At 51.7% G+C, this 24,304-nt stretch overlaps 1 protein-coding gene and 1 long non-coding RNA gene across 2 annotated transcripts in view; one reads left to right on the top strand and one right to left on the bottom strand.

The window, feature by feature from the left end:
* Nucleotides 1-257: 257 nt before the first annotated feature.
* Nucleotides 258-1,878, bottom strand: LOC133270455 (uncharacterized). The gene is made up of 2 exons (XR_009743781.1): nucleotides 545-1,878; nucleotides 258-383 (listed from the first exon to the last, which is right to left on the bottom strand). It is a non-coding gene; the product is annotated as an uncharacterized LOC133270455 (long non-coding RNA).
* An 892-nt stretch (nucleotides 1,879-2,770) lies between these two features.
* HS3ST3A1 (heparan sulfate-glucosamine 3-sulfotransferase 3A1) overlaps nucleotides 2,771-24,304 on the top strand; it is a 31,825-nt gene continuing 10,291 nt past the window's right edge. The window contains exon 1 of the mRNA XM_061455560.1: nucleotides 2,771-3,361. Coding sequence (XP_061311544.1) covers nucleotides 2,787-3,361 — 575 coding nt within the window. The 5' untranslated portion in view covers nucleotides 2,771-2,786. The remainder of the gene's footprint in view (nucleotides 3,362-24,304) is intronic.

A 24,304-nucleotide genomic window follows, 5' to 3' on the forward strand; every position in this document is an offset into this window, starting at 1 on the left:
AAGCATCTTTTGCTCCAAGCCTTTAAGTCATTATAAGCCCCCTCCACGTTATCCCTAAAACAGGTAAGAGGTGTAAATCCCCAGAACTGGATGTCATGACATCAGCCACCCAATTTTTCTGGCTTTATAGTACAGTGCTCACCAAACACTCTTTGTACGGAAACTCACCTAAAACCAAGGACAAAACCAGTCTGCTCATGGAATCTCATGTTTGGAGCTGTACTGGCAGAGCCCACAGCAACACAGGGCACGTAGGGTTGAAACTATTCACTATTTTATTGCCCTTTCTCCCAGGTAAGACACCTTCCTTCCGGAGAGCTGTTCCTGGCTGCTGGAGCCACCGGTGCCTGCAGCCCCAGCAGGCAGAAACAATGAGTCAGGTTCTGAAACAAATCACAGCATTGCCTTAAATATCATGGGGTTGTTTTAAATACAGCTATATTTAGCTTTACTGCTTTCTAGACACCAAAACTTTTTAAATAGACTCTGGTCATATTTTCCCTAGGCAACTAGTGACTTTTTAAAGGAAAACTGAGATTCTCACCAGGATTTCCAGGAAAAGAAGGCAGCGAACGTGAGTGCTGCGATGCAATCGCAGCAGTTCCACACACATCATTCCCCTGCAGCCTTTCACACTGATTTCACTTCTCTTTTCTTGTTTTCTCTGCTTGAAATGACCATTTATTCAAACAGAAAATGCAGCATTGTTCTAAGTGTCTAGGAAAAAAAGTATCATAATAAGCAGCATAAAGAAGTCAAAGCACTTTGCATTGATCGTGCTCCTTCTACAGGGCCCACTCCAAAGCCCATTGATGTCAGCAAAGTCTTTTCATTGCCTTCAATGAGCTGCGGATCAGAGCACAGATTTATAAAGGCATTTAGGCTCCTAATGATGTAAGTAGTTGCCTAGAGGTGTTAGGGGCCTAACCTGCTTATAGCCTTTTGTAAACCACACCAGGCATCTACTTACATGTTGAAGCATTGAAATACCTGCAATGCTACAGTATCTTGAAGTCACCAAACACACCGAGCTGGAATTACACTCATCAATGTGAGATAAAGTGATCTGGCAGCGTTGCAGCTGGGGTGGGTATGGATTTGGAAATCCATCCATTCCAGATAAGTTGCTATGCTTAGAGAAGAAAAATGTCATAAAGTTGGGAGAAGATCTAATAGAATAATTCACTGCACATAACATTTGTTATTAATTTTGGCCTGTTTACTATTTGGAAACACATTTTTATTAGCCAGCCAGCTCTGCAGATGGCTGATTATTATTCACTGCAATCCCCCCCCCCCCCTTGCATTGAATAATTTGTGGCTACATCAGCTTTATTCCCAAGTAGTGGAAGTTTAATTCCTCAGCTTGGTCCACACCAAACAGCAGGGAGAAAAAAGAGACCGAAGTCAAGTGTTTCATGTGCAAGTTTGCTTAAAGATTCTATGTTCTATGACAAACATTTCAAATTAAAAGGACATTCCCACAGGCAATGAAATAATGAAGCCCTGAGAACGGGGCAGCAGAGGCATGAAGCTGATAGCGATTTCCACGTTTTATGTACTCTCAAAGGAGGAGAGCAAATTGTGAGAGCAATATCCTGTTGTGTTTGTAGATATTTCCTACCAACTGTGGGCCGGATTCTGCAGCCAGCCATGGGGTAATGTGTTCAAGTCAGTGGGGAAAAGTCCTGTTTAGGGGCTTTCTGTGCTGTATTAAGTACTGTGCTTGGTGCAACTGTTGGCTGTAACACTGCAAGTGTATTTAACATCCGTGTCAGTGGTTGTGCTGGTTTTTAGGGGGACTGCTCTGTGTGAAGGTGTGGATTTACCATCAGGTAAATCAGGAACTGGTGTTCAGGTACCAGAGGGATGAGGGATGGTGGTGGTTCACAACTGTGTGGATGGACAGAAATGTGGGCAGAGGGTGCTCAGATGGACACTGAGGTCTCATTACCCTGCACGGGCTTCACAGCAAAGTCCGGTGAGCCTGGAAAGTCTGGCATCATCTAGAGAGAAGCTGTAGAGAGCTGAGATCTCCCCTCCGCCCCAGGGGACAGCCCCGCACCACTCTAACCCCCTGGAACAGCCTCCGGGGCACCCTCCGGACATCCCCGCATCCTTCTACCCCCCAGGACAGCCTCAGGGTACCCCTGTGCTCTGCACACCGGCTCCGGGACATCCCCTCGGACAGCTCCACATCCCTCTATCCCCCGGAACAGCCTCCGGAGCACCGCCGCACACCCCAGGACAGCTCCGCACCCCTCTATGCCCCCAAAGCAACCCCGGGGCATCTCTCGATCCCCTCGGACAGCCTCTGGGTACCCCTTAATCTCGGCGGCACACCTCCATCCCCCGCGGGCCCTTCAATTCCCCGGTACAGCCCCCGGATCCCCCTTAACCCCCCGGTACAGCCTCCAGGACATCCCCGCACCTCGCTCCGACCGGGCAGCGGCTCCCAGAGGGGCCGCCCCCCCCTTCCCCTCCCCTCCGCCCCCGGCTCTGCCCCCGCCCCGGTCCCGCCCCGCTCCCGGCGATGTCTCCGCCGAAGTTTGCCGCGGCGGCCGGCACGTGGGAGCCCCGCACCGAGGGCAGCGGCTCCCCCCGGTCCCTTCTCCCCCCCCCACACACGGGGGATGCCCCCCTGAAGCAGCGCCGCCGCGTGTCCCCCGCGCTGGGGATGCGGCAGCGCGCAGCCCCCCGCCACCGCGGAGCGCTGCGCGGAGGGGCCGCGCCGGGGGGCGGCCGCGGAGCATGGCCAGGGCGCCCGGCCGCCGCCTCGGGGTAGCATGGCCGTGAGCGCGGCGGCTGCCCCCGCCGCCGAGCCGCTGCCCCGCAGCATCTTCAAGAAGTTCCTGGTGATGCTCTGCTCCCTCCTCATGTCCCTCTACGTCTTCTACTGCTTGGCCGACCGCTGCCAGACCCTGCCCGGACCCATCATCGCCGCCGGTGCCGCCTCGGAGGAAGAGGAAGGCGGCGGCGGAGGGTACCTGGGGGGCTCGGCCGAGCTGCCCCCCTGGCAGGCGGCGGCGGCGCGGCGGAAGCGGCTTCTGCAGCGGCTCAAGCAGCGGCGGCGGCGGCAGGAGGCGGCGCCGGGCGAGGAGGTGCCGGCCGGGGGCGGCGGGAGCCGGGCGGGCGGCTCGGGCGGCGGCGGGGGCAGCAGCGCGGTGGGCACGGCCGGCTCCTTGACGCTGCTGCTGGGCGAGGGCTCCAAGCGGCTGCCGCAGGCCATCATCATCGGCGTGAAGAAGGGGGGGACGCGGGCGCTGCTGGAGTTCCTGCGGGTGCACCCCGACGTCCGCGCCGTCGGCGCCGAGCCCCACTTCTTCGACCGCAACTACGAGCGGGGACTCGCCTGGTACAGGTACGGGACGGGACGGGCTGGGCCGGGCGGCGGCGGCTCCGCGGCGGGGCCGGGCTGGGGCTATGGCCGAGCCGGCAGTGCCCCCCGCTGGCCGCGGGGACCCTCCGCTACCGGTCCGCGGCTCCCTGACCCACAGCCCCGCTACCCCAAATCCTCCTCTCCCCCGTCCCATCGCTGCGCCCCGAAGCCTCGTCCCTGCTCCCCAACACCCCCCCCCCCCCCCCCCCGACGGTCCTACCTCACTCCCCAGCCTCGCTTATCCCAGTCCCCGTCTCTGCTTCCCAGATCCTCGTTCCCCAGGCGCTCTTCCCCCAGCCCCTCTCTCCACCGCTTCTCCCGTCCCTGATCCCATATTCTCCAGCCCCCCTTTCCACCCCACGCACCCTCCTCCCTGCTCCCCGCCACCCCATCCTCTAATCCCAGCCCCGTTCCCCCAGAGCCCTCCTGCTTTGGGGGTGCCCCCTTGCAGCCCTAGGTGCTCCCTGCATGGGGGGGGGGGGAACCGGGCAAGGGGAAGAGCAGTGGGTGCCCCATCACCCTGGGGACTGCATGGAGATGCTGAGGCAGAGCTAAATCCCCCCCCCAGCGTCTTGCTGCTCCATAGCTTTTCTCAGGGATGGGGCTTTGCAAAGCCTGTGGCTCATCCTGACTCCCCTTGCAAAGCATCTTCTCATTGCCTCCTGCAGCCCCCAGCCCGGTTGCAGCACCTTTCCCATATTCAGTGTGAAGAAAACCCCTATTCCCCATGCAAATGTTCCAGCAGCCCCAGTAATGAGTAACCAAAAGCAGTTCCAGGAGGCCAAGCTTGCCTAAGCAATGAGCAAAGAGGTAGATAGGGTGGCTCTTTCAATGAATTAGTGTTTCATTAAACCAAATGAAAGGTATCCCCTTTAATGCAAGATGGTAAACGTTAAAGCCAAGGGGCAGGATTCTCATTCGTATTGTTTAGACGTTTTCCTTGTGTGTGTTAAAGTTAATAGAGGAGCAGATTCCGATGGAAAGGATTGGTTAGGGTGGGGGCAGAGATGCCTTTTTCTGTGTTTGTGGCTTTCTTGAATGAACACGCAAAAAAGGAGAGGATTTGGGTACTCCCGGAGTTTGTTTTACTCTTGCGTTAAGCCCAGCTATTAGGGCTGATTTTGGCTCAGTATTAGAATGCGGAGTAGGATAGTACTGATGGTCCGAGTGTTTATGTAAAAGGCTTAACACGTGGAAGCAAATGAGCTTCCTTGTGTACCCGGCAGTGTCAGGAACACGCCGGGATTTTGCAGGCAGCAGTGTGGGCTCTTTGAGAGGGAAAGCTTTCCTTTCGTGTGGGCTGAAGCTGTCTACAGAGCGGTATTTTTAGTGCGCGCCTCTCCCGTTTACCACGCGCTGACCCTGTATAGGGGAGGAAACGTCTCAAACCGGAGCTGAGAAACCTCAGGGACTTTAATCAAGCCTCGGCTTTGAAAAATAAATGCGCGGCTTTGGGGTGGCATCGGCTGAAATGGGTGGTGGGGATGAGGAAAAGCTCATTTATCAAAGATGCTCTGCAAGCCTTGAGGAGCAGATGGCAGTGGGATAGACCCGCTTCTGGGAGCTGCCTGAGCGGGGAGCGCAGACATAGACAGAGGAGGAGCCACAGGCGTTTAGGGCATAGTAATGGGGTAGGGGATTCAAGTTTTCCAGGGGTTTGGTCTGGATCTTGCTGTTCTTACTCATTCAAGGTGCTGCGCTGCATGCTGTTTGGTAATCGTTATGCCTTAGCGTGCGGTGCATGAGCTCTCCCATTAATTGCCGCAGTTTGTTTGCTCTGGTATTTGATGTACTGAATTTCATCACTTTATTTGAGTTTTATTAGCCCTGTGGAGCCTGAGGTACAGTGAATTCTTTGTATGGGCTTATTCCTTTGAGACCTAATCTTGCTGGCTTTGCTTGTATGAGTAATCTTTACTAACACAGAGAGTCCCAGCGCGATGGCAGCGCTGTGGTGTCAGCCCACTGGTAACCAGTTACCAGCCTGTTAGAAATACTCATTTCTGTGTCTCTCCATGGGTTTACTGCAATCTTTGAGGGTTCAGTGGCGGGGAAATGGCCAGATGTTTGCCAGGGGTCCTGACTTCTTATCTTTGACATCATCAGAGGCTTAGGTTTCACGTGCAGTTCTGTTTCCCAGCAGTCAGACTAAACAGCATCATTACAAGGTATAAACACTTGGGTTTGCTTTCAGCGCCCGCAGGAAGCCAGCTCAGGCAGTGAGCACCCTGTCCCAGGGAACAAAAAGCTCCTGGCTGTTTGCAGTGATGTGGGATGCAGATGGAGAAGAGCCAGCCAGCCTTCACAGGCAACGGTCAATGCTGTTGTCACCATGGGCTGTCACAGGGATGCTGCATCAGGACTATAGCAGGGTGGGCATGAGGGGGACCCCGGTTCCTCCTGGAAACAAAGAGCAGCTCCAGTAACAACTACTTGTCCTATGGTGTGAGGGTGGAATGGGGCTGAGCTGTGGCCACAGCAGCAGGATGATGCTCCCGGAGCGGCTGGTTTGATGTGGTACCTATAGGGCAGTGGCTCAAAGGCACTCACGTGGAGGTCCTGTCACCTACTGGTGTGCCACAAGGCACAAAACCACTCTGTTGAATCAAGTAGCGTAATTGCTCGGCTCTTACAGCCTGAGCTATGCCTGGGTGAGGAGGCAGTTGTCCTGCAGAGCCTGAGTTTATGAAACCCCAAGCTGAGTGATTGAATATGGTAAGCGCGACACCTCCGGGCATGGGTTTGGGTATCAAGGGAAGTTGTGTGCCAAAAGCTGCTTTCCCACTTTCAGGCTCGCAAGTCCTCTCTTCATACAGGAACAAAAAGAGGGAGGCAGCAGCCCACAATGCTCGCATTGACTTCCCAGCACAGAAACCTCTGCTCCAGCCCTGAACAAGGCTATTGAGCTAACAGGGTTCAATAGCAGGTGAGCATGGGTTTTAATAGAGTTCAACTGCCATCCCCCACCCCAATATGGCTATATACAGCCTGAGGAAAACTCCCAAGAACAGGGGCTAAGCCAATCAAGTAGAAGAAATGTCTGGATTAAAACCAGAATCTGTATTTGCAAGCGATATTGCGAGCCTGGCTGGTTCCCTCTGATCCTTTGTTAGTCTCGCACTGATTGAGCTGCCTGTTGGAATGTCATTATCCTGTCAGTCACCCCAGGAACATTTATTTCATATGGTTTAATCTCCCTGGCTCTGTAGCACCGATGCCAATTTCACTAGAGCGAAGCCAAGCTAATGTCATTAGATTACACCCCATCCAGGGGAAGATGAAAGATGATTCAAAGTTACTCCGTCAGGTTGGGAGTTTAAGCCTCGCTCCTCCCTGATGCTTCCAGAGCTGGGGAGTTCTGTCTCCTAATTACTGTCCTCCTGGGAGTTCGCTCCAAGGCTTTTTCTTTCTAATCCAGGCAGTCACTGATGTTTCTGAATCAAAGGGAACAGAGAACATCTCGGTTGCTGAAGAGATAGGATGGGAGAGAAGGGGGTTTGTTTAGGGATGTGCTTACAGCAGCTGTTAGCAGCTGTATCCCATCCTCTGTGCCTCAAATCAGGGTGAAATCAGAGCCTTGGGGATGGAGGAGTCGGGCTGCTCCAGTCCTGGGGTTTTGTGGTCACTAATTCAGGAGCACAGTCTGTGAGTGCTTTGTGAGCATAGAAGTGAGGCTGGGAGCATAGGTGTAGGGATGATGCCAGGAGAGACTTCAGTGGAGCGAGCACCATTCCTGAAAGGTGGAGCAGGACTGGATGGCCATCAGGAGGAAAGACCTTGTTGCAAACCCCTCTGTGTGAAGGAGATGCTGTAGCAGTAGTTACCTTGAGCTGATCTTCTCCCTGGCCTTTCTTCAGCCATCCTTGCAGCCACTGCAAGAAACAGCAGGGCTTTGGCTACGTGTGCCCAACCCAGAACATGGATTGTGCCTTTGGACATGGAGTTGAGCTGGTCTGGGTTTTCTGCTCCCTGCTGTGTGCACGTCTGCTTGTAGGAAGGTCTGGTTTAGCAGCGCCTGCCTGCTCCTCATCTCCTAAACACATCTGAATTACAAACAGCATCAAGCACAGCCTGCAACAGTTTCTTGGGAAATTGCAGCCTTGGACAGCCACATGCTGAAGAGGATCAAGGTCCTTGTTTATTTATTAGCTGTGTAATCAGATACCTCCCATACTGAGCTCATGGTGCCAGGTGCTGTATAAAAAGGGAACAAAAGATGGTCTTGGCCCCAAAGCACGGGTAATTCACTGTAAACAAGAGGTGGAGATGGGCACAAAAACAGGGGAGTGTGTGTCAATTGGTTGGGGAGCATGGGTCTTCTGGCCAAGGAGTTACTGGGGATGGAGGATGAGGTGGGTTTATGGGTGGTTGAATGGACCTTTCCTTCCTGGGGAAGAGCAACGGTGAGGAGGAGGTCATTGAAAATGCTGTTGCAATCAGGGCTGGAGTCACCAAGTCTGTTATAAAGACAGTGACTGATTCTGGTGCTCATGTGCCCTGCTGCTGCCTTTGTGCATGATCTGGACTCTGCTGCTCCAAGGTGTTATGACAAAGATGCCTTAGTGTGCCTGTTCACCCATCAGTGAAGTGGGAGAGGAGTCACTGCCCCGTGCTGCAGGGATGTAACAGCAGGGATGTGACTCTGGCACCTCTCTCTAGCCCAGGCATGAGGAGGTGTATGGAGTCTGAGCTTACCAGGCTATGCTGTGGGGTAAATAACACCCATAGCAGGTGAACCCCATCAGAGCTGCTGGCAGAGGTCCTGCAGCCTTGGCACAGCCTTGGCTTGCTCTCCTCTTGTGGAGTGCTGTCCGGTGTGCACACCTAATGGATGGCACTGTCCAGGCATGTCCAGCACTATCTAACTGCAAAGAGCTTCGTCCGGGCTCTTTCCTCTCCTTAAATAAACTCCAAAGGGTTATTTTGGTGATTCTTTTAAGCACTTTCCATCTATATGTATCACTTCTGTTTTCTGTTAATGCAGGAGTTCATATCCTTATGATGGGGTAAGCTCCTGAGTTGGTGTATAAGCAGATGTCTACCCCGCTTCTAATAGAAAGCATCAAAACTTAGATGTGTATTGGACGCTTCTCTTAACAGATCCTCTGGTCTGCACAGGGATATACCGGGGTGGTTCAGAAGTCAATAGACCACATCCTCCTCTTCAGTACTGCTTCATGCCCCAGTCCTTGGGGCCCAGGAGGCTGGAGAGGATCAGCACCTTCCTCATCCACCCCATGGCTCTGCCTGGCTCTGGGGTGCTGGGAAACGGGGCTCTGCCTGCTGGTGCTGAGCAATGTTGAAAATATGGCCTCGACTGTCCAAGATTTTATCAGTTGAATTGAGAGCCAGGTCCCATGAAAAGCAGCACAAAGCTCCAGCTGCTGAGAGCCCATTTATGGCAAAGATTATGGTACTCTTCAGAGCAGCAGCAGATTCACCCCGCTTAAACCACTGGTCCCACTTTAAGGTTGGACCATACAGATCCCCACCTATGCATGCAGCCTGTCCTGCCATCGGCCCTGCTGCCTTCAGGGAGCAATTCCATCGGGTCTGGGGGCTGAGGCCATGCTCTGCCCACACCATCACCACCCCTGTGTCTGTTCACTGCAGCCGAGCTAGGGTTTCACCCGACCTTTTGAAGTCTATAATAAGAGCAGTTAGGTCTGGGGAGGGGGAAGGGAGTTGGTGCCTTTCCAATGTGTTCAGAACAAGCAAGAAGTGATCAGACAACCTGAGAATAGCCCCCTGCGAGCCCCCTCCCTGGAGCAGGCATTAAAGCTCCTGAGCTGCTAATGATGCTTTTCCCCTGGAGAATATGGAGGTAACCCAAACTGCTTTCGCAGGCAAACAGCAGAGACTGGTGGGGGGGAGCAGGGGAGGTTGTTGTGGCCATAAATCCTGGCAAATTCTCATTACTTGGGGGTATTATGGAAGGGAAGTGGATTAGGTTGCAGGTAAAGTTGTGTTGCTGGAGCTGGGTACCGGGGTCTTACCGCATTACAAAGCCCTGTGTGGTCAGTGGGGCTGTGCATGCAAAGTCTGTAGGATCAGGACCATCCTGGGAACAGTGACAGTGTCCCAGTGTCTCTGCCTGTCTCCTGTGTAACCGACCTCCTAGGAAATCCAGTTTTCCATGGTTTGGAATTCAACATGTTTACCTCCAGCCTGTGCCCTTATGACTCCCTGGGGGGGGGGGCTATGTGAATAGAACAGTGCCTTCAGTGGGAATGTGAATAGAGTTGCTCAAGGAAGTGAATTATTCCTGGTGTTTCTTTCATCGAATGAAGTGACACTGCAGAAGGGGATCTCTGAGCAGAAGAAATCACTAGTTCCCTTCGTGCATGGCAAGAGCATCATCCCTCTTGCTTCCTGGAAGTGAGGAGACTCGTAACATGCTCTTTCTGCTGCAGCACCATCTGTTGCAGATACGGGAAGAACCCTGCTCAAACCCCCCCCAAGCTCCAGCCTGCTGCTGGGTGCATCTCCATTGGGAGACAGAGACGCTTCCCATCGCTGCCCCGGGGGAGCATTGGAAACCTCATGGGGTTGTTTTCCCCACAGTTGAGCAGCCGTGTCCAACCACTACACATGAAAATCCCGCTCCAAGCTTCCAGACACCTTTCTTGCATGAACCCATGCAGATTGCGGATGCCAACACAGCAGCTTCAGCAGGATCCTGCTGTGATCTTCAGGCTTTAAGCACAGCATCCCGATGGGAAGCTGGCTATTTATTTATTTATATCTCTCTGGAGGTTTCCTTTTGTGCTGGAAGTTTCAAGGAGCCAGGCTGATCCGTTCTGACATCGCCCCTTGGAAAAGGGCTCCCTCCTGCAGCCCATGCTCTCTGGGGAAGCCTTTTATGGGGAAAACATCAAATCCAATTGTTTTGACTTGTGTGTTTGTGTGATGGTTTGTGTGTGTGTGAAGCTCATGTGTGCTTCTCTGGGCTCTTGTGTTGTGCTTTGTTGTTAGCATTGCAATTCTGCTTTCGCGGTGTTGTATTGCAAGGTTGAGTACCACATCCCAGCATCTTTTGACGTTATTTAAGGGCTTTGCACTGTCTGAAGTGGTCTGTTTGGGAAGCTTCTTTTGGGGAGAAATTGCCAAGTGTTGGCATGTTCCAGCTCAAAGTAAAACAAGTGAGGATACTTGGATTTCCCACCTGGGGAAAGCTCTGTGTCTTGATCCCATTGGCACAGGGTTAGTAAGTGGAAGGCCAGGAGATGCGATGGTGTGCAGAGAGCCTGAGGAGGTGGCCTGGCTCAGCTGAGAGCCCCCAAAAGCACACTCCAGGATCAGTGATCCCCCAGTGCTGGTGTGCTCTGAGTCCCTGTAATGTGCCAGCTGGAGATGGTGCTTTCCCCATTTTGCATCTGGACTTTGTTGGCTCTGGAGTCCTTCTTCCATCTGGAAATTTGCTTCTTAAATCCCTTTGGTCTCAAACACTGCTGGACCCCAGGTTGTGCCTTGCCAAATTTTGCTTTAAGCCTCAATATAAAGGTGTCTGGGAGGGCCCTGGGTCTCCCAGTGCAGCTAGGTATGGCGTTTCCCTGCTCCTGCTTGGCCTGTGCCCATGGCACGGATCCCAGCCCTGGATGGGAGGAGCACAGGGTTACTCGGGTTGCAATTAGTATTGTGCCATTAACTTTCTGTGATTTGTGTAGGTAAAAGTGGTGATGGCAGGAGGAGGCTGTATGATGTGCCAAAGCCAAAAGTGGGGGAGATCCCCCTCCTCTGGGACACAAACGCTGTGTCAGTGGCCTCAGCTGTGGTGTTTCTCACTTTCCAAAATGGTGCTGTTAGGAGGTGTTCCAACCATGGCAGGGGGTGGGAACTGGATGATCTTAAGGTCCTTTCCAACCCGAACCATTCTATGTATTTATAGCTGTCTGTTTGGGTCTGACAGATGGTCCCTGAGTTAGTGCAGGGCTATGGTAGCACTGGTAGAATGGAGGATGCTCCACCAGCAGAAAAGCACCTAGACCAAGGCTTAGCACATGGGACCTCTTGGCACCTGGTTCCACACTGTTGTTGATTCTCTCTAGCAGTGGTAGGAAGGAGGTTGTCTGGTGCAAGCATCAGCAGTGGGTGTTTGGTGTGTGCTGAGCTTCCCTTGCCGTCAGCCACATCCCACCTGGTGCTGCTCTGCTCCTCTGAAGGTCACAGAAAGTTCCCCTGACTGCTCTCACAAGGATGGAGGTGCTAATCCCTGTGCCTGGGCTGGCTTCCAGCTCAGGTAATTCTAGTCTCTGCCCCTAAAAATTAACTGCAGTTTCAGCTGGCTCCAGTTGCCTTTGTTCCCCATCCATGGACCTGCTGGGCACCGTGCTGCTGGCAGAGACCCACCATGTGGCTTGGGGCAGTTGGTTTTTAATGCCTGGGAAGTGGTGTTTCTTCTGGTCTGTACAATGACTTGGGCTTTTCTCTATGCAAAAGTTGCATGTCACAGCCAGGGGTGAAGCTCATGTGCAGTCATTCTGCCCTCTTGCACTGCTGAGCTGTACTGTCTGCAAGTCCACTTGGTTGCATCTCTGATCTCTCCTTGGGTCCTCACTGTCTGTGTTATGTTTCCTCCTCTGTACTCATGCTGTATTATCCAGTGGCCACGCACTATAAAAGGAGCTCATGTGCTCTGCTAAAGATTTCATGGGGTGGTTGAGAAGGCACAGCCATCCCTCTCGTGTCTCCATCCATACTTTCAGCAACAGGTTGGAAAGCAGCAGAAATAGGGACTTTTTCAAACAGTGGGAGATTCAGTTGTGAAACTGGCTACCATGGGAGGCTTTTGTCTAAAGGGCTCTAGAAGTGCTTAGCAAAGAAGGATGCACCCGGAGCTGTTAAGCATGAGGGACCCTGATAGAGTCCCCAAGCCTTGGCTGGGGGGGACCACGGGTTTGTGCCTGCTGCTGGCTCAGGAATGAGCTCATGGGTCAGGGGGCTGATGGGTTATCTTCCATAACTGTTACTGGGATAATATCATTGGTGTTATTTGATTGGAAATGTAATTCCTGGAAGGGAAGCTGCCAGTTGGCACTGAATGGCCAGTGGTGGGTGGTGAAGAAGGGAGCACTGCAGTTTGCACTCATGGTCTGGGTAGTGTCAGTACAAGTGACCATCAAACACTTCCACCCCACCAGCTCTTGTGCTGCAGAGCCTGGACGTGTGTGTGTAACTGTTAGTCCATACCAGACACAAAGGACAAAAGACACCTCTTACACTTCCAGGCTACTGAGAGCTGGGTAAGCACAGCTGGACTTCCTAGAGCATCCCTTCAGGTTTATGTGCTTCTGTGGTACCTGAGGCTGCTCCTCGTGTGCAGCAACAGGAGGCAGGAGCTGGCAGTGACCCAGCCCCATGGGCTGAGCTGCTGCAGCCCTGCAGGGACCGATGTGTGCTTTGCAAACATGTGGAGTGGTTTAAGGTCAGGCTTCTCATTTCTGCTCATCTGCTGGAGGGTTTTGCTGCCCGAATGGAGAGTGTGAGTCCTGCTGCTCTGCCCTGTGTGAACCTGCCCGAGTTTAAAGGGCTGCTGGAGGTTTCTGAGCAAGCACATACAATTACAGCCCATCCATGGGTGTGAGTGCCTGGAGGGTGGTATGTGCCCCAGGAGAGATGCAGGGAGGATGGCTGCACTGCCTGGTCCTGCGTTCTGGGGCAGGAGGTCATTGCAAAGTGGGAAGTGTCTTGGGGAGCTGGAGTGGGGCAGGCTGGAGATTGGAGCACAGAGCTGGTTGGAGAACTTGCTGCCAACACTTGCCTTTCCAAGGAGACAGCAATGCCAGATTGCCAGGAGCAATCTCTCCATTTCAAAGAGGTGAAGGTACAGATGTGTGGACCTTAAATGCCTTGCACCAAACACCAAGTTGTTTCTTGTTCAGATGCTCCTCGTTTGACGTGGCCAGTTCTCACCTCGCTGTTCCCAAGTGTAGCACGGTCTGGTTCGGGCTGGACCCTCCTTAGGGCAGGAGATGGGATTTTGTTGTGCTCCTGGGGTGAGAGCTGAGCTCCTGGGGACTCAGCCTGGCTGAGTGGTGGTGAGCAAGGGCCTGTTCTGTCCTGTGCCTCAGTTTCCCCATCTGTGAAATGGGGTCATGCTGATGAGCTCACTTGCAAACTACTAAGGTCATTGCTGAAGGTGCATCTGGGGGTGCTGGGACTTGGCTTTCCTGCAGTTGGTGATGACCAGGATCCCTCCAGCATCACCCTCCCTGGGTCGCGTTTGCCCTGACCACAGGCAGATGCAGAGGGTCGGGCACAGAATCACATCAGTGTTTCCCTATGCACGGGGTGTGATCCCTGCTCAGCCCCAGGGCTGCCTTCACAGCGAGTCGTGATGCTGCTCCTCCTGCTCCTGCCTCTGCCGCCCTCCCTCCCAGCAGCAGTAAATCCTTTGGAAGAGCCTCAGAAAGGAAGACTTCAGCAGGACACGCAAGCAGTTATGCTGGGAGCCTCCGAAGGGGCCGGGGCAGGGGAAGGACCGCACGGCCTGACCCAGATGCTGTGCACAGCCTTTAATTGAGTTTGACCGGCTCCAGTGCCTCGGGTCAGGGTCAGCCCCAGCAGCAAAGCCCGATGAGGTGCTGGAGCTGCTTCTTTTGGCACTTGGACAGGTTGAGTTCTGCCCTGCCTGCGTGGGGGTTTGGGCCCTCTGTCACATCATGGGGACCTGCTGCATCCCTGGCACGATGCAGCGGGGTCAGTGAGCTGTGGGATTCAGGGGGGCTGCACACTGGAGGTTTACAGCTTTATCTGCTCCTTGCTTCCTAATTGCAGTTGAGTTGTTTGGCCGAGTGACAGCAAACTGCTGGCTCGCAGCTGATGCCTGGATGTGTCCCTGATTCTGTTGCTCCCCTCCCTGCAGCCGCTGTTCAGGGGGGTTAGGACAGTGGAACCCAGCGTTCATTGCCCTCCCTTCCAGCCTGCCCCAAAACAGAGGTGGGAGGAAGAAATCAGTGCTTCTCTGTCACTGCCTGCCTCTGCCAGGCCGTGCTCTCTCAGCTCTCACCCCAGAGCAATGCCCCACCGGTCAATTTGGTCATTATGGAGCAAGCCCTGCTCTCACTTGGAAGCTGCCTGGGCTCTGTCTCATGATAGCCCTGGGGAGGTGGATGGGAAAGGCATCAGGGTGGTGACTGCAGAGGTGAGGAAGGAATTTGGGTGTGTTCCCTCTGGAGTAAATCCGGCTTAAAATTATGAGCGACTCTGGGTTTTATTGAAGCCCTGAAAGCAGTGCTTGGGTTTATTGGCCAAATCAAGCAGCACTGTAAAAGCTGGTTTAAACCCACACCTAGGTGAAGGAGCTGAAGCCTGGGTGACCTGCACAACCAAACTCAACCCTGGCTGCTCCCAGGGACTCTCTTGGCCATCACCCCCATAGGGACATCCAGAGGTGAGTGGGATAGAAGAGACCAGACCCAGATTGGAGCCTGTTGGGTGTTTCAGGATGGAGAGTGCATCCTCCTCTTCTCTATTCCTGGGAGCTTCTGCTGAATAGCCCATCGTCAGCCCAGTGTGGGTACCCTGCTGTGGTCTGGCCTCTGCTCATGGTCATCTTGGTTGCTGGGAGCCAGCTCTTCCTGGAGCCTCCCCTTTTCCTTGTACATCCCCAGTATAAAGCCAGATTTATCAGACCGGTGAGGTTTTTCCCAGCAGCTGGTCATGCTTGTGTGGGAGTTTGTCTGACTGGGCTCTACTCTTGGCTGCTGGGGTTGTCCAGCATCCCTGGATCCGCAGGTGGCTCTGCCCAGTGTGAGGAATGCATTTAGGAGTTGGTGGCTTCCCAAAGATGCATCTGCAAAGGGGTCCAGAGGAGCTGTGTCTTGGCTGCTCTCTAAAGCCAGGCATTAAATGCATGGCATACCCTAGGAAAGGGCTTGGAATGAAAGTCCATCGCGCTGAAAGCCACCCTATCCCTGCACTGTCTTTAGGGAGGGGCCCTTACCATACCTGCTTTCTTAGTGGTGGAGCCCTGAGATGCTCCTGCCCTCACCAACCTTTTCCAGCCCACTCCACACCCTCGGGTCCCCTGATCCATAAATGAATTCCAACAGGATCCTGGGGGTGAGGAGAAGGGAGAGACCCAGGTTCTCTCCTTCCCTCCTGTCCTATAGGCACCCCTGGCAGACCATCAGCAGGCAGAGCTGCAGCCAGGAGGCACATCCCTTCCTGGGGGCTGTGGGCCATGGGGCTCCGGGAGGAAAGAGTCAGGAGGGAGCTTTAAGGAATGATTAACGGCCTCAGCCACAGCAGGGCCATGGGTCAAAGAGGTCCAGTTATTCCCTGTGATATTCCTACCGGAGGGGGAGATAATCCAACAGGGCCAATACAGGTCCATCTGGACCTCTGGCTTTGGAGCAAAGCGAGGACAGGGGCAATCGGGACAACTCTTGAGCCCTGTTCATGCTCTCTCTCTCTGCAGAAGGACTTTCAGACACAAGCCTGTGGGTCACCCTGACATTGCTGACTCAGGCATGGTCTCCCCACTCAGCACAGATTTCCAGGAATGCCGTCCTTAATGTCTCCCGCTAGGCAAATCACAGCCATCATATGTTTAGGGGAAAAATTGGATTTGCCTTGTAATCTAATCAATGTTAAATAACAGTAATTCTAACTCCGAGGCTCTGTGTTTAAAGTGCTGTTGGTCTCCGGGGATCATCGGAGTTATTTAATCTAATGAAATCACCATTACTGTCTCACGAGGGTGCACCACGGGGATGGCTTTGCAGGGAAGGAAAGCAATGGTTAAATAATTGGCAGTCAGGGCCAAATAGTGGTGGTAAATGAGCAGAGTGCAGTTGAAGGTTTCGCTTAGTGAGAACCCAGAGCTCTCTGGCTGCATCTTTCTGATGGTGACTGTTACTGCTTGATGGTGATGTGCATGTACCCAGGTTCCTTCTGTCGCCTCCCTGCGCAGGCTGGACCACGCCAGTGCCACCTTTTCCCAGCCCACGCAGGAGCTGTGCTGTTAAAGCCACCTCATTACTCCACCCTGCATCACAACTTGCTGTGCTACTCCCAGTGTTGCTCCTTGCGAGGGTGCAGGCTGTGTTGTCTGCTGGTTTTAAGCTGTTTTCCCCCAAACCTGCTGTACTTTCTTCATTTTTTATTAAGCATTTTTTTTCCTTATCCCCTTTTTAGAGGGAGACAGGACCTGCTCCAGTGCACATTTCCCTTGCTGGCTTCACATTAATCTCTTAACCACAGTCAATTCGCTCATTACAGAGCAAGCTGAGCCCTATTGAGCCGGTTGCTTTCCTATGCACTGAACTGATTGTATTCAAACACATCGGAGTTCTGTGAGCAGCAGGCAGGGAGGGAATGTGCTGCTGTCAAACACCAGCACGGCTGTATCCTGTGTAACGGGGGAGTGTTCCTTCCCTGGAGCGTGTGCTCTAGTTTCCCATTATTATTTCTTTAATAAGACTGATACTTACTGTACATCGCTCATTTGCTGCTAAAATTGGAGCCATTAGAGCAATAAGTGGCAATTACCTTCTGAGCGGTGTGGTGTGTGGAGGCAGTGAGGAGGAGGCTGGAGCCTGCCTTTCGGGAGCAAACACCCTGGAGCAGCAGCAAAATGCTGGAGTGGCTTTGTAGGGACAGTTGGGATGGTGCCCAGCATCCTCCGGAGGCAGGATTGCACCCATGGGTGCTGAGAGAGGATGCATCTGGTTTGATGTCAGTGCATGATGGGGATGAGGAGGGGTTGTGGCTCTGCTGTTATCTTGGGATGTGTTATCCATGCTTTGAGCAGCCTGTCCCCAAGGAGTGGCTTCTCCCCTGAAAAACAATCCCCATGTTGAAAACAGATGAAAAAGGAACATGTCTGGTAATTTAATCATATTGAGTGATTCTAAAATCACCTTTGGGCTGCACAGCAGCGTGCCAGAGGCCTCTGGAGGAGCACATGCAGCAGGACCAGGGAGGATTAGGGTTAGATCTCTGGAGGAGGGAGGGTAAGATGTGCCAGCAGGTCTGAGAGCCCCATCCTCAGTGACCACAGCCTGGGCAGCAATGCAGGGACCCTTGTCCCCATAGTGACAGCACTGTGCCCTTAACACCAGTGTGGATGAGGCATGGCACGGGTCCCAGGCCAGGTGTGGAAGCACAGGCAATGCCCTGTGTGCTAACGAGGGGGTCTGGGAGCTGCTGTTGGCGAGGCCGGTCCCTGTGGGCAGCTCCTCAGCGACAGCCGGGATGTCTGTGTTCATTATGCACATCCCTTTCATGCTGCCTTCATTATTCGCGTGCTATCTACTGTCATTAAGATATCAAGTTCATTTAGGTACATCCACATTGGCAGTTTAATTATGTCTGGGTACCACTCTGTATTTTATTCATGGACTATCTGGGGGCGGTTGTCAGACACAAGACCAGGAGATAAAGGTTTGGTGGCTGCAGAATGCTAATGTCCTGCTGGTTCCCTTTTGACAAATACACATGCCAGTTATTACCAAACTGATTATTTCATTCATTAACACCACATACATCAACTCCCTTCACCCAGTATTATTGTATACATTCATCTCTTCATAAACAATTACCTGACAAGGTTGGGAAAGGCAAGTCCTGGGGAATTAATGCTCTGATGGGAAGTTCCTGGCGTGGCTTAGTGGCAAGGTGCTGGGGTGGGGGGTTGGTGTGTGGAATGCCCCGTTAGCGTGATGGCTTCATTAATCAAATTAGAGACAATAGCACGTCACATGTGTTTCCCAACAATACCAAACCCGTTTGCATTGTGCCGGGGGCTCAGCGGATGGGGCTCCCTGTTCGGTTTGTGGTGATGGAGGGGACGAAATGAAAGCCAGGCAACCCTGCAGGAAGGCTTGGGAAGCATTCACTGCGGCCAGACCGTGGTGTGCATTTCTCATCTGCCCTTCTTCTTTAACTATTATTATTATCCTTATTGTCGTGAGGAACATTTGCATGAGAACAGGTTCTTTGTTTATTGCTTGTGCCTTTTTTCCGGCTTCCTCATGTTGCTTTGCTGGAGCTGTAAACCCTCCACGATAGCATTAGCAGCGGTGGTGGGAATGATTAAGACACTACGAGCATGCAACCATCTGGGGAACAAACCCCCCTGGGTCTTCTTTTCTAACTGAAAAAGGCTGGTGATGGAGGAAATAAAACATACAGGGAGACACAACAGCGAGGAATAACCAAACTCGTAAGTGATTCCTGCAGCTCTCTTGGAGACCGTGGTTAACCCCATTGGAGAGGATTCATGATGCTGCTCGCCCAGCTGGAGGTCGCTCTCACAGTCTGGACCTGCCGTAAGGAACATCTTCCAGCACATTATGACCAGCATTAACCCCTGTGGAAGCAATCAGAACTGGAGCTGCTCTCAGCGATTCCCCTTGAACCCATGTGGTTTCCGTGTGTTGGTGGTGCCTTATTTATTTCTTTAAGTACATTGTACCCTCAACTGTTTCCACCACGGCGCAGGAGCAGCTGCAGGAGGCCACCAACACAGCCAGAATCAATTCAGGTTTTCCCTCAAGCAGACACGCTCGGAAAGTACTGCTTCAGGGGTCACACTTCTGCACTACTCCAGCGCAGGATTTGCAAGCTGAATAAAGGATCCAAGTGAGGTTTGAGTGCCTAACTCCCTTAGGCCCCTTTGCAAAAAGCCCCACTGGAATAACTAAGAAGCTTTCGCTGTGCATTTGCAGCAGCATTAATTCCTGCTATCTCTCTGAGTCTCTTTGATCACACTTCAAAATCTTCATCTCCAGGGGTCCTGTCTGGGCTTTCCAATGTGGTTTAAGAGCAGATGTCCCCGTGCTTTTTGGGGAGACCTGGTCTCCCAGGACACAGAACCACTTTTCAGCGCCTTGCCATGGTCTCTCTATTGGAATGGAAAGATCACCCCATGCTGAAGGCCCTGCAAGGTCGGACCCCATGTCCCAACCATGGGGTGATGCCCGACTGTTGCGGTGGGCCTTGGTGCCGGTGTGGATTTGAAATCCCTGCTGCTGTTGGAGTATCAGTGTGGGCTTAGCTAGTTTTTGCTGCATTTTCTCCAGTGAAAGAGGGAGCACACTCTGGGTTTTCTTCTCTTTGTGGATGCTGAGAAATGAAGAGGGGAGGAGAGTGGGTTTTGCCAAGCAGAGCATCCCTGGATAGTGAGAGGCTGGGGGTCGTAGAACCATAGAACAGTTTGGGTTGGAAAGGACTTTAAGATCATCCAGTTCCAACCCTCTTGCCATGGGCAGGGACACCTCACACTAAACCACATCACCCAAGGCTTTGTCCAACCTGGCCTCTTTAGGAGATGATCTGAAACCCCCATCCCATGCGAGTTTGGTGCTGAGTGAGAAAGATGAGGGTTTATTGGCCTGGACCCAAATGTCTCAGGTTGACTTAGGAAGCTGAGGTCACTAATTGTTTAGGTTTTTTCCATCCATTCATATTCTGGAGAATTCTCTCTTTTCTTTCTTCCATTAATGAGCTGGGTTCGCTCTTAGAGACCTTGTTGTCATTCTAATGCCCAAGGAACAGCCTCTGCAGTGCAGTGACGTGAAGCTGAGCATGGTACAAGGCAATGGAGGAGCCGGACCTGAGCTAGATGTGCTCAATTTACTCATGAAATTTAGATCTGCTATCAACTGAAACGTCCTGAAATACATCAGATGACTCTGACACCAGGTTAGACAATGATTCATTCCCTGGGAGGAGGTGGAATAGCTGAGCACAGAAAAGAGCTCTTGATGTGCCAACACTGTGAGCTGTGGCTAAAAGCCCTTCGTAGCCTGCAGGGCTGGAGGAGGCCGGGGTGGGATTGCTCAGTGAGGTTCCTTCTGCATTGGCCCCTGCCTTGCCCAGAGCTTGCAAATTAGGTTAGGAAGGATCTTTTGAAGCTTTCCATTTTCTGGAGGCTTTTGCCCTCTTTTGCACTTGGCTGCTTTGCTCCAGGAATGGAAGCAGGGAGCCCTTCCCTGCCATTAAAGTTTCATTTAGCAAAAGGACAAAGAATTGGCACAGGAAGGATGAAGAACGACTGCAAGGGTAAACTCGTGTGATTCCATATATTTCAGATCATAGCCAGAGGTCAGGCTCTCTTTTTTGTAATACAGATAGAGGCTTTTTTGGCCTGGCAGCAGGAGGAAATGAGTAGTGATATATAAAGAAGTCACTTCTCAGCATAATTTAAGAAACAACCTCTGTTCTCAAAAGCAGGGTCCTTTGAGGTGGCTGGCTCTTTCATAAAGCTCTCACGCACACATACACACACAGATACACAGCATCTCCAGCAGTGTAGGGCATGTCACAGTATTTCCCAGAACTTAATAATCCCTGTTGAATTGTTGAGGACTCCACAACAATATCTTGGATCCTTTTATCTCTGCAGAGAAGGGAGAAAGCCCATCTCCTCACTCCCAACAAACCCCGTAGGCAGACGGTCCATCAACCTGCAGGGATACAGGAGCGTCTTTGTGCCCTGAGTGCCTCTCATTCTGCTGCACCTGCTGCCCATTTCCAATATCTTTTCCCTGTTTCCATCTTCAGCTGCTTTAATTTAGCTCCTTCCTGCACTGACTGCATCCTGATTTTTGGTCTCTGAGATGTAGTGGGATTTCTCCCCAGGAGGGATGGAGGAACACCTTTTCTTTTCCTGAATCACCTTTATTCAGCAGTTTTCTGTGTCCTTCCCATTTCCAGACAACATTTTCTTCGCCTTCTCTCCAGCTTCATTTCTCATCCTTGCTCCTCTCCCATCCTTTTCCTCTTCTTCCATGGGAAGAACGCGTGCATTGCGGTGCGTTTGCGTGGCTGACGGTGCACCTGTGCTTGTGCCTAAGAAAAATGAGGGAGACATGGAAAACAAGCAAATCACATTATATATTGCAGGCAATAATGTAGCTCCCAGGGGACAGCGATAATATAGTGAGAGACAAAGGAACAATAGACTTAGCTGGCCCTTGATTGCGGCTCTTCTGGAATTATTCTTGACTTTCTCTGCATGAGTGGAGCACTGGGCCTCGGAGCTGATAAGAGATCAGGGTGTGATCCAGGGGCTGTGGCTGGGATGAGCATCATTTTGAGCAGGAGCCCTTGCTGTACATGGTGTTCTTAGAGGGAGCCTCTTGCTCTTCACAGGAGCCGCACAGCACGAGGGATGGGGAATGTTTTAAAGCTGGCTCTGATTTGTGTGGTTTGGGAAAACACACTGTTGTCTGAGGGACTTTGTGTGGAGAACTGTGGTGATTTGTGTTCCCATTCGGTGGTGGGTGCTGTGGGGCAGGTGTGCCATTAGCAGTAGGGGAGGGAGCAGTGGAGTTCCCTGAGTTTTGGATGCAGAAAGAGGCAGCAGGATAAAGCCTCTGGCATCAGCCACGGAGAGAACCTCTCCCATGTCACATCTGGGGCTTGGGGTGCTTGAAGGACATACCGGGGCTGGTCATCCTCAGCCTTCAGGGTGGCTGAGTGCAGGGCACAAGGCTAGGTTAAGGTAGAGGCTGTTGGGGTGCACGAGAGGGATGGCTTTGCTCACCAGCCTGGGTGGTGAGGAGCCTTCCAGACCAAAGCACTGCTGGCTATTGGGAAAATCCTGGCTGGGATGCTCTCCTGGGGCTTCCCAAAGTTCCCTCTAGAGAGGCAGACGATGCTTTGAGATGTGCTTCAGACTTTCCTTCTTCTTTCCTGCTCATTTCCTTCTTTTCTTCCTTTCTCCCTTCTTTTTCCTTCTTTCCTTCTCCTTCCTTCTCTCTTTTCTTTCTCTTCTCTTTTTTCACCCCTTTTTTTTGTGTTCATCTCTTTCTTCTTTCTTTTCCTTTCTGTCTTCTCTTTATTTCTCTCTTCTGCTTTTTCCCTCCGTCTGTCTTTCCACCTTTCTTAGACCTCAGCAAATTCCAGGAAGGCATCAGTTGTCTTTAACACCCAAAGGAAAAATCGAAGGGAAGGGTTCAATTACTTGCATGAAAAATGAGTCTCCTAACCAAGGTCTATCCATTTGCTAGTTGTGCTTGTTTTAAAACTGAATTATAGAGACGGCACATTTTTCTGGAGACAAATGCATTAATTTCTCTCAAAACAGACAAGAGGGAAGCAGAGGGAAAATAAGATAATAAGAGTTTCCACAGTGATTTATATGCCTTTGTGAAAAATAATGGGGGCAGACGGCAGCGCGCACCAGCAGCCCGTGGGGGAAGGGGCAGGAGGTGGCAGGGATGACTGCAAGGAAAACTGCCAGAAGTCCAACTATGATTGTTGGTTTTAGATGATATAGGATCACTTTATGTCTCTGACTGGCTTGAAGAATCTCTGTCTCTCTCTCTCTCTCTATACACACATAAAATATATACCATATGATGCACTTAAAGTCAGCGCGGGCTATACTGTTTATACAGGAAAGGATTGTGTTTCTCTCCGACCTCTCCCCAGCCCTCCTTCTTCTGCCGAAGGATAAACTGGGACCTTTAGAAAACAAAGTGGTGGCTACAGTTTTTAACAGATTTGCTCTTGCATATATTTATATAGGGCAGGAGAGCCCTTCCCTAGGGCTCGCCTGTGCTCTTGGGCAAAAACCGAAGGGGGGTGGTGAGTTTATTTTTCTTTATCTGTTCACTTTGGCTTGATTTATATGCTAAAAGAGATATTTTTATTATGGTGCATAGTAAATTGGGTTTCTTTATGGCTCATGAGAGCTGTTTTCCAAAATTGGACTATTTCTATAGTACACTGATTGCAATGTATTTCCGATCTTAATGTCTAAATCAAATCAAATACACCCAATCGTATTTGGTTTTAAGCTCTTTTGAAACAGGATGAAATGGGCCGCTTTTTCTCGAGGAGATGTTGTGTCACTCAGGAAATCATCTCAGTTTAGCAAATAAAGGCTTTTGGTGGGAACTGGAGATTCTGGGAAGTTTTGAAGCCTTTTTGTGGTGGTGCAATCCATGGGAAGCACGTCCAGGAGGCCAGAGGCCACCGGGGCTTTAGTACCTACGCTGAGGTTTCTCTCCAGTTACTTATAGGAATGATTCAGTGAACTTATCCCCTGTTGGTTTCCGAGTAGAAAATCCTGTGGCATTCAGATGGATCCGAGAGCAGAGGGAGGCTGGAAGTGATGCTGTAAAGCAAAACCTAAATCTGTTCCAGGGCAGATGGTTAATTGCGTGGTTCCATTTATTTGCCTAATGCAAATCACGTCCAGTTTGCCCATGGCGCTGGGGGAGCTGGATTCCTGTTTGTTTTGCTAGAAACTGGGCTGAGATCTCATTGCATCTTCTGCAGCTCCCCCCCCCTGCAGCTTTGTGATCCTCAGTGGAGGACCTTTGTATCTCGAGGGCTGGGGGAGAGGAGAAGCATCAGCTCCCACAGAGAATGGGATGGGGATAAACTGCCAGCCCTGTTGGTTGCAGCATTCAACTTCCCATCTTCATAGCTCCAGGGCAGTGAAGATGCTTTAGTGGATGGCAACAGCCCCTTCTCCCATCCCAAAGCCACACACTGGCCAGTATCTGTGGGTTTGGACACCCTCGATCCTCTCCAGCCTTAGATCAGGAGGGTGTTTCGGAGGGTTCCCAACTTCCCAAATGGGCCTAATTGAAGCCTTAAAGAGATTTTTCACAGATTCATGGCTTTTCAAAGGAGAAATTTGCATATTAATAAGAAGCTGTTCAGACTGATTGGCTTAATGTGTTTGGGGTAAGTATAATTAAATGTCAAGGGAAATATATCATGAAGTAATGAAGCTGAAGCTGATTTATCAAAAAATGAATCCTAAAGAGGGAGACATTTCCAATAACAAACAGTTCTTTAACCTTCCTCTTTAAGATGATTTGCTTAGTCAGGGCTGAAATGTGCAGTCTTGAAGATCCTCACGTGAGAGAGACATGAGATGGTTATTGGTCAGAATTAACCCCTCTGTCCTGAGACCCCAAGGCTGAGCCCATCGAGAGGATGCGCTTGGGCCCAGGT

The sequence above is a fragment of the Pezoporus flaviventris genome, unplaced genomic scaffold, assembly GCF_033815535.1.
Source record: "Pezoporus flaviventris isolate CSIRO_AGI_PZ_B2104156 unplaced genomic scaffold, CSIRO_AGI_Pfla_v1 ptg000020l, whole genome shotgun sequence".
In the NCBI taxonomy this organism is placed as follows: domain Eukaryota; kingdom Metazoa; phylum Chordata; class Aves; order Psittaciformes; family Psittacidae; genus Pezoporus; species Pezoporus flaviventris.